General features: G+C 39.6%; 1 protein-coding gene, 1 long non-coding RNA gene and 1 pseudogene across 2 annotated transcripts; 1 reads left to right on the top strand and 2 right to left on the bottom strand.

Moving 5' to 3' along the window:
• Positions 1 to 432: 432 nt before the first annotated feature.
• On the bottom strand, positions 433 to 3,996 carry LOC147016509 (voltage-gated potassium channel regulatory subunit KCNG2-like). Its single transcript, XM_085847849.1, has 2 exons — positions 3,913 to 3,996; positions 433 to 1,965 (listed from the first exon to the last, which is right to left on the bottom strand). Exons 1-2 carry the CDS (start codon positions 3,994 to 3,996, stop codon positions 1,192 to 1,194), a joined length of 858 nt encoding a protein of 285 aa, XP_085703975.1. The 3' UTR covers positions 433 to 1,191.
• Positions 3,997 to 5,631: 1,635 nt separating this feature from the next.
• LOC147016508 (uncharacterized) lies at positions 5,632 to 7,310 on the top strand. Its single transcript, XR_015049671.1, has 2 exons — positions 5,632 to 5,837; positions 6,394 to 7,310. It is a non-coding gene; the product is annotated as an uncharacterized LOC147016508 (long non-coding RNA).
• Positions 7,311 to 11,402: 4,092 nt separating this feature from the next.
• Positions 11,403 to 16,218, bottom strand: part of LOC147016507 (uncharacterized) — an 18,209-nt pseudogene continuing 13,393 nt past the window's right edge.

Here is a 16,218-nt window from a genome sequence, read left to right as displayed (position 1 = left end):
AGAGTTCATAGTGGAATCTTTTTCGTATTATTTTGAAACGTGTGGTTTTGTTGTCTACCTTTCTTAACTTCATCTTTGTTTGTTTAATCATTTAAATTATTTGCCATTTAAATGCTGTCATTTATATTTTGCGTTTGTTTTCAGCACCTATTAATTATTGGTACTTCTATTTTATATTTGCTTTTTAGTTTTTGGATTCTCTTCTTTACCTTTAGGCTTTAGTTAACTCTTCTGAAATGGTATATTTGTCTCATTTCCTTTCTCAGTTGTTCTCTCTGTGTCTTGTCTCTGCTTCCATGGTGGTGTTGTGTGTGTGTGTGTGTTCACATATACAGTACAATCCAATACTGTGTTATATTCTTATTGATGTGGAAGTTTCAATATATATATATATATATATATATATTTTTTTTTTTAATTTAATGGAGGCAGCAAGATTTATGAACAAATAAATCTCTAAAAATGGATGGATTATTACATTTTCAGGAACTCACCAATTTGTGTCCACACTGGTAAACAGTAAGTCCAATGTACATGTTACAACAGCAACAAAGTGTATTTCAGGTTGTAGCTGTTGTTGCCTTTTCAAATTATTTACTGTACATTCTCTTTGCAAAAATGTGCAAACTACAAGTGAGTAATAATGTCATATCTGTACTTTTGCAATCCATGACATGATTTAAAACAAAGCTAAAATGCAATAATCATACCATACTGGTACGTAGACAGAGGAATACGAGACTTTGTCAAAGCTAGTGGTTAGTTAGTGTGTAAGGTCAGTGTTCATGCTCAATCGTCTGGCAAGGCTAGTGCTCAAGAGAGGTGACTCATTTGCTATAAAAGGGGTTCACACCAAAATGACAGCTTTTCTTTGCTTCCGATGCAGGTAGCACACCTTTGCTTCCCATTATGGTCAGCAGACCTTTGTCAACCTGCAGTTGATAAACCCTGTCGTTCAAATTGTCAGTCAACACAGAATGACACTCACCTTTACAATGTCTAGTATTTCTCTATTCCATGTGTAGAAGTACCTTAACTCTCAATATTTTAATATAATGAAGCGGTGTCTGTATGCACACCCAAAAATGTTGAATTACCTCAGAATTGTAACATAGAACAAAAGCAAAACTTATTGAATGACCTCAGAAAATCAGTCTCTCTGCTAAAAATTTGTATGGGTATCAGTGATAGTTAAGGTGGAGGTTTAGGGGTTATGATTTGAACTGAATCCTCTGAGCTACTGCTTGAAGGGCACTGCAAGGCCACCATGGCAACATGCCCATGGAGGTTTTTGAGGTGTTCTTCCTTGAGTTCAAGGTATGAGCGAGAAAAAGTGTGAAATATGGAAGTCACTGGAAAGGCCATGAGTAGTATTCCACTGAGGATGCTACTGAAGGCCACCATCTGTCCAGCTATACTTTGAGGAATCATGTCTCCATAACCCACAGTTGTCATGGAGATAATTGCCCACCAATAGCATGCTGGAATGCTTTGAAAGTCTAAGCCTTGATTTGGATAGGATGTCAGTTCATTCTCAGCAAGGTAAATAAGGGGCGCAAACAGTGCCATACCAACAAAAAGGAAGAGCAGAAGTAGGCCAAGTTCATGACGGCAGCGCCGCATGGTGAGCCCAAGTGTTTGTAGGCCCAGTGAGTGACGTGCCAGTCGCATCACGTAGAGGATCCGGAGAGCCCTCAGGACACGCAGCACCAAACCCACCTTCTCCAGGTATGAACTTCTCCCACTGCCGGACTTTTGATTCTCATCTTTAGTTGATACCAAGTCCACTAGGAGAGAGATGTAGTAGGGAAAAATAGCAGCCACATCAATGAGGTTGAGTGGTGTGCGGAGGAAATGGCACTTGCTTCGTGCCTGAATGAAACGCAGCAGGAACTCAAAGGAGAACCATGCCACACAAATGGTCTCCACAACGAAAATGTTGAAGCATAGCTGTGAGCACTCACCCTGTTGGATAGCACACACAAGAAGGGATACCTGTTCATTCATATGTACATGGCATTTGTAATAACTTAGTACATTGGACTCAAATTACGATGAACTCCAATCATGAACTGACATGTAAACTGAAAAGCAAATTATTAAATGTGGGTTTAGCACATCTGTATATCTGTAAGTTGTGAGTTGAAATTACAAAATGTTACTTAAAATATGACCTAATAATTAAACATTTGATCGCCTTGGTTGGAGATGGTTAAACATATTTCGGTTGTTTAAGATTAACCCTATATGTTCAAAGCTATTAATCTACACTCTCATTCAAGGGTGATTTGCACTGATTCACGTCCATCCTTCAACTTTTTGCCACAATTGAACACAACTTTGTGGGAGACTGATACCATCAAATTGCAAAGTTAGTCTCTTGGAAGTTTGAGATGGTTTTGACAATTTAGTTTAGTCGGAAACTGTTACACAACACGGTATCTAGCACATAACACTGTTGCTGATTGTCTTTGAAAAACTCAGGATGCTTTGTGCAGCTGTAATGTCACTTCACACAAAAGCTGTCAGATTTGCCACGATACGTGATCCAAACATTTGCAGAGATTAGTCATTCTTTTCTGATTATCTTAAACAAAACATGGAGGTCACCCTTGAAACTTTTTCTCTGATAAAGGGTTAATGCCAAAACATGATAAATTGCTTCTCGAGGCGGTTCGCATATCTCAATCAATATCATGTTGATTTCAACCATTGTTCAACCTTGAACTGCCCTTGGAGATGAAAAATTGATGTACAATTGTATGCAAAATGTATCATGTATGCAACATTTTGTGGAGATTGGCCTAACCGTTTTCGATATAGCTAACAACACCTGCTTCCTGCGAGAATGGACTGGAAGGGAGGGGGAGGACCAAACAGGGGGGAAAAATATATTTTATGCTGTGGCGAGTGTACATCTCCCCTCTCTCCAGCAGGGGTCAGTACACCATTGCACTGTGCCACATGTACAGGCAAAATCGTGTCTCCCCACACTCGAAGGGGTGGAGGAATTGGTCGGGGGGGAGGGGTTATATTATGCCAGTGACCTGAAACTGGGTACCCCAGCATGCCTGCAAAATTTGGTGGGGATTGGCCAAGTTGTTTTTGATTCTATAAGTCATCAGACATACACACAAATACGATATGTACAGAGAATTACCTTATTCCCCTCGACAGAGGAGAGGGTATTGGATTTGAGAATTTTTTTTCACAAATAAGCACTTATAACAAATATATATTGAACCATGAAAATGGTATGAAAGTGTTTTTTTTTGTATACATTGTCGAGGCTTGTATGAGAGATAACACGCAACGCACAAGGGGTGCGGTAGACAAGAGGGGCAGGAGCGGGAAGACCAAAAGAGTGGGGAACAGCGACATTAGGAGATCTGTGGAAGGGAGAGGGATTTGGGGGGGGGACACGGGGTATACAAGATGGACACGAAAGGGACTTTCAGGAAGAAAAGCATGGAATTTGAAAGAGTTGGGTTTGGGTGGATGAATGGGGGTAGAAAATATCGTAGTTTTGGATGGGGGAAGATAAGAGGTGGTGATGAACAGCTGTTTTGAAGGCCTGGGGGGAAGAATGGGATTGAACAGAGTGAGGGAGTCTATTCCAAAGGTGGGAAAAAAAGAGGAACGAAAGAGTGAAGGTGAGCAGCGATTCGTGATTTTGGTATTTTTACCAGAAGGGGGTTGCTGGCGAACCTTAAGCGCCCTGTGGAAATGTGGTTGGGAAGAATTAGACGACAGTGTCATCCACCGGATGAGGAATATGCCTTCCACAGCTTCAGCGAGACTGTGTACCCAACCTCTTCCCCATGGGTGTAGTTTTGTGATTGCCATTGGCTAAAGGGTAGCCTGCCAACTTTTGATGGTTGTCGTTGGCTAACACTAGCTCATCCGCCTTACATCAAGGGTTCCACTACCCCTCTCGGCTTCCTGAGTTGCCACAAACCAGTCCACTTCAGATTGGCATTTTTTAGGAGACACCATCTCTTTACTGGATGGCCATTGGCTCCTGAAGGGAGCTCATCCGCTCTTTGTCAGGTGTTGTTTTTGGTCCTGGCAGCGTGTCACAGTCACCCTCCCCATTAGCAAAGCCAGTGAGGGGTGTTGGTTTCGTCTCCGACAACCCGACCATTCGACAGGTAGCACTGGATTACATTACCTATAACAGTCCCAAAAGACTGACCTGATAGGGTCCATTTTGTTTGTTTGTCTGTCTGTCCGCACTGAATGTGAGTATGTGTATTAATTACATGAGACCCTTTAGAACCTTAAGATCCTTTAAAACCCTTAAGACCCTGAAGATCCATGAGACCCTTTACAACCATAAAGACCCCTAAGACTCTTTAGACCCCTAATACACTTAAAACCCCCTAAGACCCTCTGGAACCTTCTCACCCTAATACCCCTTAAAATTACTAAAACCCTCTAGATCCCGAAGGCCTTCAGGCCTTCACACCTTTCATAGCTTTTAATACCCTGTTGACCTTTCGACCCTTTTTAGAAGTTTTAAGACTTTATAGACCCATTCAAACAATTGACCCTTTAGACCTTAAATTGCACCCTTTAGATCCCCTTCCGCCTTTTAACACCCTTTCGATATTTTAGACCATTTGGACCTTTTAGACCCATTTACACCTTTAGACCTTCAGACCATTTCACCTTTGCAACTTCTCATACCTTTCAGATAGAGATCCTTCTATTTATTTACCACACAAATTACACCACAAAAAACAAGTCCTGGCGAGGGTCAGCAATCTCTGATTGATCTTTCTTGTTTAATATACTGCAGCAGGATACCATGGGTAAACAAATACCAGGTTAAAGTCCCAATGTGCTTCTATGTCCCATTCAACCTTACCCCCCACCATCCTTTTACATCATTGAATGTTTCCATTGTCCAAAAGGATGGGGCAAAGGTAGCATATTTGTCTGTGAGCTGTCTGGTTTGGGTTTGATTCACGTCCCAACAGATTGGTGCTTCGTGAGAAGACCATTGCATAAATTTGCGTGCTGTCCCTTGGATGGACACCAAGCTGGTGACACATTGGCAAGCGTTAGTTGGTAGTCTTTAAAGATCCCGCTGTATATTTAAATGAAGTGTACAGAGTGTAAATGATTTAACAATGGCACCCTGAAAATAATTATCCAAATTCTTGCACTGACTTTAATCGCCAACTCCGACTTGGGAAGTGTGGTGAATGGAGTAAAAACTCCACAACATGAATCAAGGAGGGCTATCATCCTACAGTTGATTGAAACAGGCTGGTTTGATGATGCTGTCTCTTCCTGAAGTAAATTACACAAAAGTAGCATGTTAAACATTACAAACCACCAGCGATACTATACTTCTGGGAAAGTAAGATAAAAACTATCATGAGGTTTCTTAAGAGGCTGGTTACTGAAATCTGAATAAGCACAAAGTTAATGTATTAAGGAGAGCGGGACATAAGGAAGGGGAGGGGAGGTGGAAAGAAGAGGAGAGGGAGTGAGTGGGGTGGGGGGAGGAAGAGAAGAGGGAGGGAGTGAGTGAGGTGGAGGGAGGAATGAGAGCCTCGAGGGTGAGGGTGAGGATTCAAGTGTGGAGGGAGAGCCGAAGGGTGGGCAGAGGTAGAGGTGGGGAACGAGTGGGAAGAGAGTGGTGTGTGTGTGTGTGTGTGTGTGTGTGTGCGCGCACGCACACACACACACACACACATTATGATAACAGGCTAGGGTAATGGGTCCAGCAGGTCATCCCGGGCAGCACTGCTGATTGATGACCTGAGCGTCCCAAACTGATCAAGATGGTACTGGCTCTGCCAGGTGGGCAGTGGTTCAGAAGCAAGGTTTGTCCGTCTCAGTCTCTTGTTTGCCTCGCTGTTGGTGTTTCCCTTCCTCTCTTTCTTCTTTGCCTTTCATTCTGTTGCATCCTGATCCATTCTGTGTTCTCGCTCTTCCACAGCCTTGACTTTATATACAAAAAGAATAAAAATGCGATTCCTGAACTCACACAATATTTCCCTTTGTAAAATCGAAGAGTTGTGTGTGACAGTTGAGGCTACAAATTCATTGACAGCCTCAACCTGTGGCATTTCCATGAATGACTACACCAATGCACTCACGTTTTAGAAACCCTGCATGCATGCTAAATCCATGCAGCAGCTTGAAACAACATCTATTTAAATGTCAGGATGGAGGAAATGCATTACTTTTCACTCCTTTGTCACCATCTCAAATGACATCCTTTAAAGTCCTACAAGTGGCTGACAATATTTGATATCTTAGCCCAGATTGTTTTAAAGTTAAATAGGTATCTATAAGCAGTGGAGATAGGAGGTACTTCGACTTAAATATTGACAGGATTGCTCAGGTTTGATGAGTCTAATTTCCTCTCTTGTTCAGATCACCATTCAGATGTGATATCAAATCTACTCCATCCATCCATCCATTGGGAACATACTCTGTGCAGAGCGTTGGTGCTGCCTAAGCAGTTTCCTCGGCTATTGGGCACAACTCTGGACAGGTCGCCACTCAGACACAGGATACTCGAATGGCTCAATCATCCCAGCAAGCTGGTACTCATTTTGCTGAACTCAGAAGAATGACAGGCTGAGTCAACCCCACATGGTATTAATTCAACAGAAAAGTGGGATTTGAACTCAGAACCCTAGGATCCCAAGCCCACCACCGTAACCATTAAGCCAACACCAGGAATAAATCTACTCCACTACTGCAACTACTACTTCATTTAAATGGCCCCAATTCCACGTTGTTGTTTGGTCGGCCAGTGGACATATTTGGCTAAAGACTTTCACAAACAAGATGATCAACCGGAATGTTCGACTGAAGGTGATTGTGGCAGAAATTTGGATTTTTTTGGATAAAATGGATGAGGTGTGTGTGCGTGTGTGTGATGCTTTATGGGTCTATTGATTATGTATGGCTATCAATTAATTACATACTATTGGAATGTACTTTTTGACCCTTTAGACTGCTGAGGCTCCTTCGACCTTTGAAGACCCTTTAAGACCCCCCCAAGACCCTTAAGACCACCAAGACCACAAAAGACCTCTAATTATTATTATTATTATTCGGGTTTCAAGGCTTCCAGGCTGAGAAACCTATTGTTTTTGTTCAGACGAGCAAAAACGCTTAAGGCCGTAAAGACCAATGAAAATTTGGTCCAGTGGGCCAACGGGCCCCTATTTAATTAAAAAGGCTTCACAATTAACTGAGGAATTACATAAACCAACTAGAAAGGCACTCCGAAGAGCGCATACCTCCGCTACACAATGCCTAATCCATGAGCACATACCGGCCCAATACATTTTTGAAATATAATGCGACATAATCGTTTTTGGCCGAACCTCTCAATGGTGAAGAATCACTTGAAAATTAAATAATCCTCGTAACTACATCCAGATTGGGATCTTCACAAAAATCGAATCAATTCGTCCTTGTCACACTCCCAACATGTTCACCAAGTTTCGTCCAAATCAGTCCACAACTTTTGAGATATCGTGCTATATATTGGTTTAGCCCTATCTCTCAATGGTGAAGAATCACTGAAAAAACATTTCAGATCTGGATCCGGATTCGGATCTTCACCAATGTTAAATCAATCCTTCCTTGCCACACACACAACATCATGTCCACCAAGTTTCATCCGAATCCGTCCACAACTTTTTGAGATATCTTGCACCCAAACAAACAAACAAACAGACAGAAAGGTAATAATTCGGTGGTCGAGGTAATAATTACAAAGTTCAATTGAAGCAGTTGATTACATATGATCTGCTGACTTAATAGAACATGATGATAAGGGATACAAGTATGCTTTAACTTGTCAAGATGTGTGTCGGTTGTTCCTTTGAAAAATAAAAGAAGTACTCCAGTCTTGTGTTAGCCTTCAAACAGATATTCAATAAAAGCAAAAGGAAGCCAAAGAAGTCATGGACTGATGAAAGAACAGAGTATTCAGAAATTATGGACTGATGAGGCAACAGATTTTAAGAATAACAGGACATTTCAAAATTTCCTAAAAGATAACATTACATTATACAGCACTTTTAATGAAGGAAAATCCGTCATCATCGAGCATTTTAAACAAACTTTGAACGAAAGTGGTGGTTGTGTGTGCGAAAGTGTTTTTAGGGAACATACCAAAACTATGTAATATTTGTATATATATACAAATAATTTTTTGAATTGATTCATCAGAAAAGGGTTTACATTATTCAAAGATATTACAGATAAATATAACAACACAGACCATTCCTTGATTAAATAAACCACAACCCCCTCCAAACCCCATCTACTTTCTTAACAATCCTCTTGAGAAAGTTCAGTCACTCAAACTCCTGGGTCTCACTATCAGCCATGACCTTTCTTGGGCAATAGTTTGGTGGCTTATCAGCATATTTTGAGTCAATCGTTACAAAGTGGATACAAGCACCAAACTTGGTATGAATGTTTGATATATCAAACCATTCAAAATTAGGTGAGGAGCCCAGATGAAATATTCACAGGTATTGCGTAATACATCACAATTTACCATCTATCAAAATCTACCCCAAGTTTAACAGTCAAACCATTTCTTGTGAAAAGCTGCGAAGTTTTTCTTCATTCAATATGTCAGAATATGTACCTGATCTACATATACATATTGTTATAAATTTCCCACCCGTCGGCATGTGAACGACCGTGTTTAACCAATAGCGGTCGCTTTGCCCATGGAACGGACAATCCAGTCGCGGCTTTACGGATCAACGCCGAAAACCAGCCACGGGTGGGTTTTTAACCACACCACAACCTTGTCCGCACTCTACCCATGCAACAGGGTCCGATCGCCAAATCTTCGATTTACCTAATTATTCGTGCGGGTAGGTTACTGAGAGATTGTACCTCAATGGGACCGCTTGGAAACGAGCGGCTTAGCAGCTCGCTTCCTTTTGGGATAACGGAGCGGGTTATTATCGCGCAGTCCCGTTGGACCCGATCACTTTACCGGCGATTTAAAAACCAACTATATACCGAGTGCAAGATGGGGCAGTTCAATGAGGGAATGGACGCAACGAACAGGTTTACATTCACACAAGGACATTTATTATAATAAAGCACGTACGCAATTAAACAAGGCAAAACAAGTATGCAATTATACAAGCAACAAAAGCATGACAAAAGAACTACGACCGTCTATACGAAATGCAATACAAACATTTACAGCACACAAAGCACTTAACAATTTCCTACTTATTAGACGGGCCCACGGACACACGTACGTACACACACACCCAAGAAATGGTGGCAGAGGCCTTTAATAACGGGCTCCAGCTCGGAGGTCAGGTGAGCTGAAACCCAGAACCTATCTTGAACTTCTCCACCTTGTGTGGTCTTCAAGTTGTTCGGACCCGGGCTCCAGCGAGAGCGAACTGGATTCAATCGCCGTGAGCTGCGATCCTTCCCGAGCTCCCGCGAATCCTCCCGCACGTCTCAATACGTGCTGGTGAGACGAGGCTCCGATCCTTCCCATCGATGCGCCAATCCGTCCCGTCGATGCGCCACTTCCCCCAAGAAACCACCTTCAAGAAAAGGTCGACGAGTCGCACCAAGCCGGGAACCAAAATGGAGAACAAAGAGCTCCATGAACCAAGAAGAAGAAGAAGAAGAAGCCACCACTCGCAGCTCGAGCCGAGCGACCAGCTCAACTCTCCTCCAAGGAAAGCAGCTCGAAGCAAAAAGCTCTCCCGAGCCAAGCAGAAGCCGAAGCTCACTGAACCACCAAAGCAAAAAGCCTCCAAAAAGCCTCCTCCCGAGCCAGGCCTCAGCCGAAGCTCACTGAGCCAGCCAAAGCAAAAAGCTTCCGAAGGCCTCAACCCTAACGCAGGCCAAGCAGGACCCGACGGTCTGCTGAACGACTACTCTCTGCCGAAGCAAAAAGCTTACTACTCCAACTCCCCCACACGAACAAAGAGACGATCTCCTCTTATCCTTCTCCTGCCCCCTCCCCACGCCCGGCGTGACTCATGCCCCCGTGATCCATCCCCCCCCCCCCCCCGCTCAGCCATGGGTGGGAGGGAGTTGTTGACATCATGAGTCACGGGACGGCTGGATTCTTCTTCCTCTTCACAGAAGAGGGAGAGGGATGTCTCCATTGTTCGTTCCCTAACTATTAAATCGATCCGCAGCGCATCTAATTGATTTCTGAACATTTAAACAATGAAAGGTGAGCTATCTAGGGAACAAGCACTTATCGACATAGCTGACTAAAGGAACCTGAGTGTTGTGTGCAATCGAATTCCTAAATTCATAACAAATATATATATATATATATATATGGGGCTTGGTACAAGAAGGGCCTATGTGCATTTTTTCCATTTTGGGGTTTATTCTCTAAAAGTACTTAGTTCTAGTTATATTATATTTTCTGGTGCTAGAATGACTAAGGTGTATTGTGCAGCAGTAAACTATTCATGAGGCCAATCTGTGTTTTATTCTGCCATAAATTATATATATAAATATATATATATATATATATATATATATATATATATATATATATATATATATATATATATATATATATATACATATATATATATATATATATATACATATATATATATATATACATATATACATATATATATATATATATATATATATATATATATATATATATATATATATATATATATATATATATATATATAAATATATATACATATATATATATATACATATATATATATACATATATATATATATATATATATATATATATATATATATATATATATACATATATATATATATATATATATATATATATATATATATATATATATATATATATATATATATATATATATATATATATATATATATATATATATATATATATATATATATACATATATATACATATATATATATATATATATATATATATATATATATATATATATATATATATATATATATATATATATATATATATATATATATATATATACATATATATATATATATATATATATATATATATATATATATATATATATATATATATATATATATATATATATATATATATATACATACATATATATATACATACATGCATATATATATATATATATATATATACATATATATATATATATATATATATATATATATATATATATATATAATTTATGGCAGAATAAAACATATATATATATATATATATATATATATATATATATGTTTATATTTTATATATATATATATATATATAATAAAAAAATATATATATATGTATAAATATATATAAATATATATATATATATATATATATATATATATATATATATATATATATATATATATATATATATATATACATATATATCTCAAACTAAGTACTTTTAGGGAATAAACCCCAAAATGGAAAAAATGCACATAGGCCCTTCTTGTACCAAGCCCCAGATATAAAAGCCTGAGAGCTGAGAGCAGAGAAGTGGTTAGGCACAAAATATACTAACACAATATCAGTGTGAGATAGTCACAGAATTCACATACCAAAACTGTGGAAATCAATTTGTTGATTTCTGACAATTGCATTTGCACAAAGGAGAGCAGTCAAGGTTAGCCTGTCCACATTTACAGCGAGTACAGTCTGTTTTACAAGAACATCGCATTAATTCCCAACAGGCAACTGACACTTCAGGAACTGTTAGCGATCGAGGAGCCCAAGCTTGTGATTCTTTAATCCATCCAAAGTCACTTGGAGAAGGTAGTGGTTGGTTTGTGAGGGTGCTTGTTGTCCAGATGCCAGTTTGGTAAATGGCACGTTTTACGTGTTGTCGTAGTGCATTCTGAGTTGGTGGTCATCTTTCCATTGAAATTTTTCTCTTACAGAAATGGTCTTTTCTTATTTCGTTGATACTACTGGACGAGATTTATCCATACCAAGGTTGTCAGATAGGTTGTTTATATCGAACTCTCTGTAGTTCTTGCCCATTCCAAACTTTACCCGTATTTTGGCTGAAGGTTGAGCAGCTAGGAAATGGTGCAGTGTGCCAAGAAGAATGACTACAACATCTGTGTCCACCGTACGAACCGCCACTGTTACACAGCCATGATTCAGTGCATGCAGTAGATGAACCATCATCCTGGTATCGACTTCTTCTTGATTACAATCTCCCATCACATCTTCTGTTGTGATGGACACAACTGAGGATCCACTGGTGATGTACATGACTTTACCAGGAGGGCAAGCAACTTGAGAGACTTTACCAGTCAAGAACCAAAAGAGCTCCTCCTTGTTGTTCTCATCTCGCAGAAAATCTTTCCAGTTCCCGGGTAACTTCACATGTCCAGACACCTTTCGACGCAGTCCCTTTCCCCGCTTCTCTCATGTGGAATTCTTTAGACTATCAGGAATGTAGCTGTCCCAAACAAGGTCAAGCCGTCTACACGCTTGGAGATGTCTTTCAATGTGTGGAATGAAGATTTTGTCTGAAAATTCATCGAATGTTACCATTCCGCTGGTTGACAGACTGTGGACAATAGCAGCACTGTCCAAGACCTTGCAGTCATAGATCTGGGGCCTGTCAGCTGTGTCTGTAATCTCCAAACACTTTAGTAGATCTGATTTGTTACTAGGTAAGTGAAGCTTTCCAAAGTCTGACAAAGATGGTGGGTATGATTGTACTTCATGGGAGAAGAATTCATCTAAGTCACGACTGCGACTTTGCGTCGATATATATATATATATATATATATATATATATATATATATATATATATATATATATATATATATATATATATATATATATATATATATATATATATATATATATATATATATATATATATAATTGGTCAAACAGCTCAACATTGTTTTGAAGAACCTTAATCTTCTTTCCTTGTGTCGTTGCAACCTTGTGTTGTGGTCTCTTGAAAAGAGGAAGGCTGTTCTTCTTTATCGGGTTCATGGCGTTGGAACTTCTGTGTACTATGACGTCCTGGACATACTGCTCATACTGTCTCTTTCCTGTTTCCTCTAGTCTCTTCAGGCCATCGACTACTGATTTTTCTGCACAGTTCCTACTGTCAAGTGTCACCAACTCCTCAAAATCATCTAGGAAGGGATTCCCCATTTTCTGTATTGTTTCTGTGAGCGCTGTAACTTGTTTCTTAAACGTTCTCTGTGTGGCAGGTCCCTGTTCGTGATTAAGGAAATTCTTTGGGTCTTCCTCATCATCGTCCCTCAGATATTCATCTTCAAATAGCCTCTGAAGTCTTGACAATTCAGGTCCTGACAACATCCATCTTTGGAAACCACTTGGATTTTCTGTTAGTCCTATGCAACCACCTGAGCTCTTAACATATCGATTTTCCTGCTCATGCGCCTCATCGAAGGGTATTGAGGAGAACTTGTTGGATGTCTTGGAAATGACCCAGTTTCCTTCCTTTTCAAATTCGTCTCAAATGGTAGTTGGCAGTGACTTCATGTCTTTGATATGTATTGGCAGCAATCTGGCATAATTGGTGTGATCTCGAGCAAAGAACAATGGTGCTAACTGTTACAAGACTTCAACATATAACGGAAAGTTATTTTCTCTGTGAGCACAGACAAATACGAGAATGAGGGTTTCGTACAGAATTATAAGATCCCAAAACATGAAAGTTGGGCTCCTCTCAACTATGTCTTTTAACCAGGCAGTGAAGGTGTCATTGTCACGAGATCGTCTGGATAGGGAGAAAGCCTCTTGCTGTAGGATATCAAGAGTAGCGAGTGTGACTTGGTGGGCGTGTCGTGTTTGAGTAAGGTGGGCAGCTTTCAGCATTGAGTCTGCTATACCAGCTGATGCTATTTCGGATTCAGCAAGACATGATGTCTATCCAGAGCCTTCTAATAGATCACCCATGGTTTTCCACAACACCATCTCTGTATGTAATCCGCCAAGCACAACAACATATGTCTTCTCTCCATGGGTTAACGGCCATTTCCACTGAACAAACTTTGCCAAAGCATACAGCGGCTGATCGAATGTTGTAACTGGTATTTGTCCTGGATTCAAATAGTCGGTTGCCTTCCTCTGTATATCCATACCATGTTTTATCATTGCTGGAGTTGACGACTTTTCATAGAAGAGAGGTAACAGTGCAGATAAGGCAGGTAAGCAATCATCACTCTGCTTCTGGAAAGCATGGTAGGCAGCCCATGCAACACCATCACTTCTTTCAACACAATTGTCCTTGATAACATTCAATACATGGTTCATCCAGTAAGCTTCCTGGACCAATTCATCATTCAAACGACTTGGATAAGGTGTAACATCACTTGGGGGCACCAGGACATTGGATGTCGACATTGATACGGCTGGTACTATAGCATAGTCGTCTGGAAGATAATGCTTCTTTGACACATCAACAAAGCCAGGGGATGACCTTGTAATACCCAAGTTCTCATTGGAAGGGAACTGGAACAGACTGATTCCTGTACCGTGAAAATAACTTGATGCTGTAGTGGACGAGAGATTATGATCTATATTGTCGAGAGCTCCAACAGTAAACAATCCCTTCCAAAGACAAGATGGAGCAACTACACCTTCCGCTTTATACTGTTGGCTCACTGAAGAAGCTATACAGTCTTCCAGTCCATAACTCTATCATATGATATACTGATACCAAACTGATACAGTTGTTGTATCAGTTTCATACATCTTGTAAGAGTATGGATATTTAGACCAATGTAAATTGGAAGTGGAGGTTCTCGTTTGAGGCTATGTCTTGTCATAACATCTGACTGTGTTGACCTTTTCTTAGTGTTGTACACAATAACTTGTCTTACGGTGAGACAGGCTTGTGAGTCTTGCTTATCTTGATTCTTCAGGTTAGTACTATTGAACACCTGAGAAATGAATGATTTCAGACTCGAAAGTATCGAGTTTTCTTGACACTTGGGATGGAAACTTCCTTCAAAGTGGAATGGCTGTTGGTTGAAAATGCCATCTCGGATTATTTTTGCTGCCTTTGCCAGCACAAAAGCATCATCTGAGAAATCTGTCTTCTTCAGGGCTTCTCGTAGCATATTCGCCATTCCATTTTTGAAGATAAGTATGGTGTTTCTTCCATCTTGTTGCTCTTGAGCTTCAGTGAAATGTTTCAGCAGCTGATCTTTTAGTCTGGTTTTATTCACAGTCTTAACAATGCTGAAGTTCTTCAATCTTTCTAGGTACAAAGTATGAAGTTCGGATAGCTTGAAGAGAAGGGTTCCATGGTTAACTGATTTTTCTATGTAACTAGTCACTTCCACAAATACACAACTCTCGTTGACCTCATTAAAATCCTCTGGCTCTCTATTCTGTTTTCGTAGTTGAGACCGATATCTATTTCTCAAATTGACGAGGCAGTTGAGGTGATATTTTGCTTCAATGGCTATGAGATCACCACCGGTTATTCTTGAGACAAGTACACTATCTTTAAGTTCTGTCGCCATTCGTTTGATATTGTTGTTTGCTTCAAAAGTTAATACCTGATGTAAGTCACCAGCTTCACAACCTTTCTCACAGAAGAGACAGACTAATTGAACATCAACTGCTTGCCGCTTTCTCAGACGTTGTTCATCAGGTTCTGGGTTAGCCTCCCTCTTCTTTCTCACTTTGGATAATTTTGTATTATTGTATTTAAGGTTGCAGGATTTGTGCCAAGAAGCAGAATGAGTAGCGAAACCATCAGGAGTTTCTTCCTGTCCAAAGAAAAGTTCTGCTGGTAGCATGCCAATCTCTCTGAACTGCTTGACATTGTCGATAAATGTCTGATAAGGTCTCACTGCCGTGTCACTGCTTGCACCAGGGTTTTGTAATGGGCACCAAAGAGGTTCTTCGGTAATCTTCTGGAAAATAATGCAGCGGTTCCAGTTTATTTCAATTTCCTGATAGCCTGCAAAAAAAAAATAAAAAAAATAGAAAAGTTTCACTTTCAATTTCTCACAACCATGTGGAACCCCTGTTCTATAATTTACTTCTCATAGTTATTCTAAATATTGACTTCTTATTACTCATTAAGACCTATGCAACATGAATAACATCCTAGTTGTAACAAAATACAAATTAACATAACAAAATACAAATTAACAATAAAAGTAGCATCAGAGATGGAAATAATGAGTACTACCAAGATCAAAATATTGAATGTGTACTTAGCAATGAAATTGTTAATATTTTGGAT

Source organism: Eptatretus burgeri, chromosome 11, assembly GCF_056783735.1.
Source record: "Eptatretus burgeri isolate ZD-2024b chromosome 11, Ebu_testis_v1, whole genome shotgun sequence".
NCBI classification, from domain to species: domain Eukaryota; kingdom Metazoa; phylum Chordata; class Myxini; order Myxiniformes; family Myxinidae; genus Eptatretus; species Eptatretus burgeri.
The sequence above is the reverse complement of the archived record's forward strand: the minus strand, read 5'-3'. Positions and strand labels throughout refer to the sequence as shown.

What these genes read in the sequence shown, in the direction of transcription:
- LOC147016509 (XM_085847849.1), bottom strand. Translation starts at nt 3,996, where the DNA reads ATGGTGTCTCCTAAAAAATGCCAATCTGAAGTGGACTGGTTTGTGGCA. An exon ending in GGGGTAGTGGAACCCTTGAT is followed by an intron (nt 1,966 to 3,912) that starts GTAAGGCGGATG and finishes GCTATCCAACAG; the next exon opens with GGTGAGTGCTCACAGCTATG.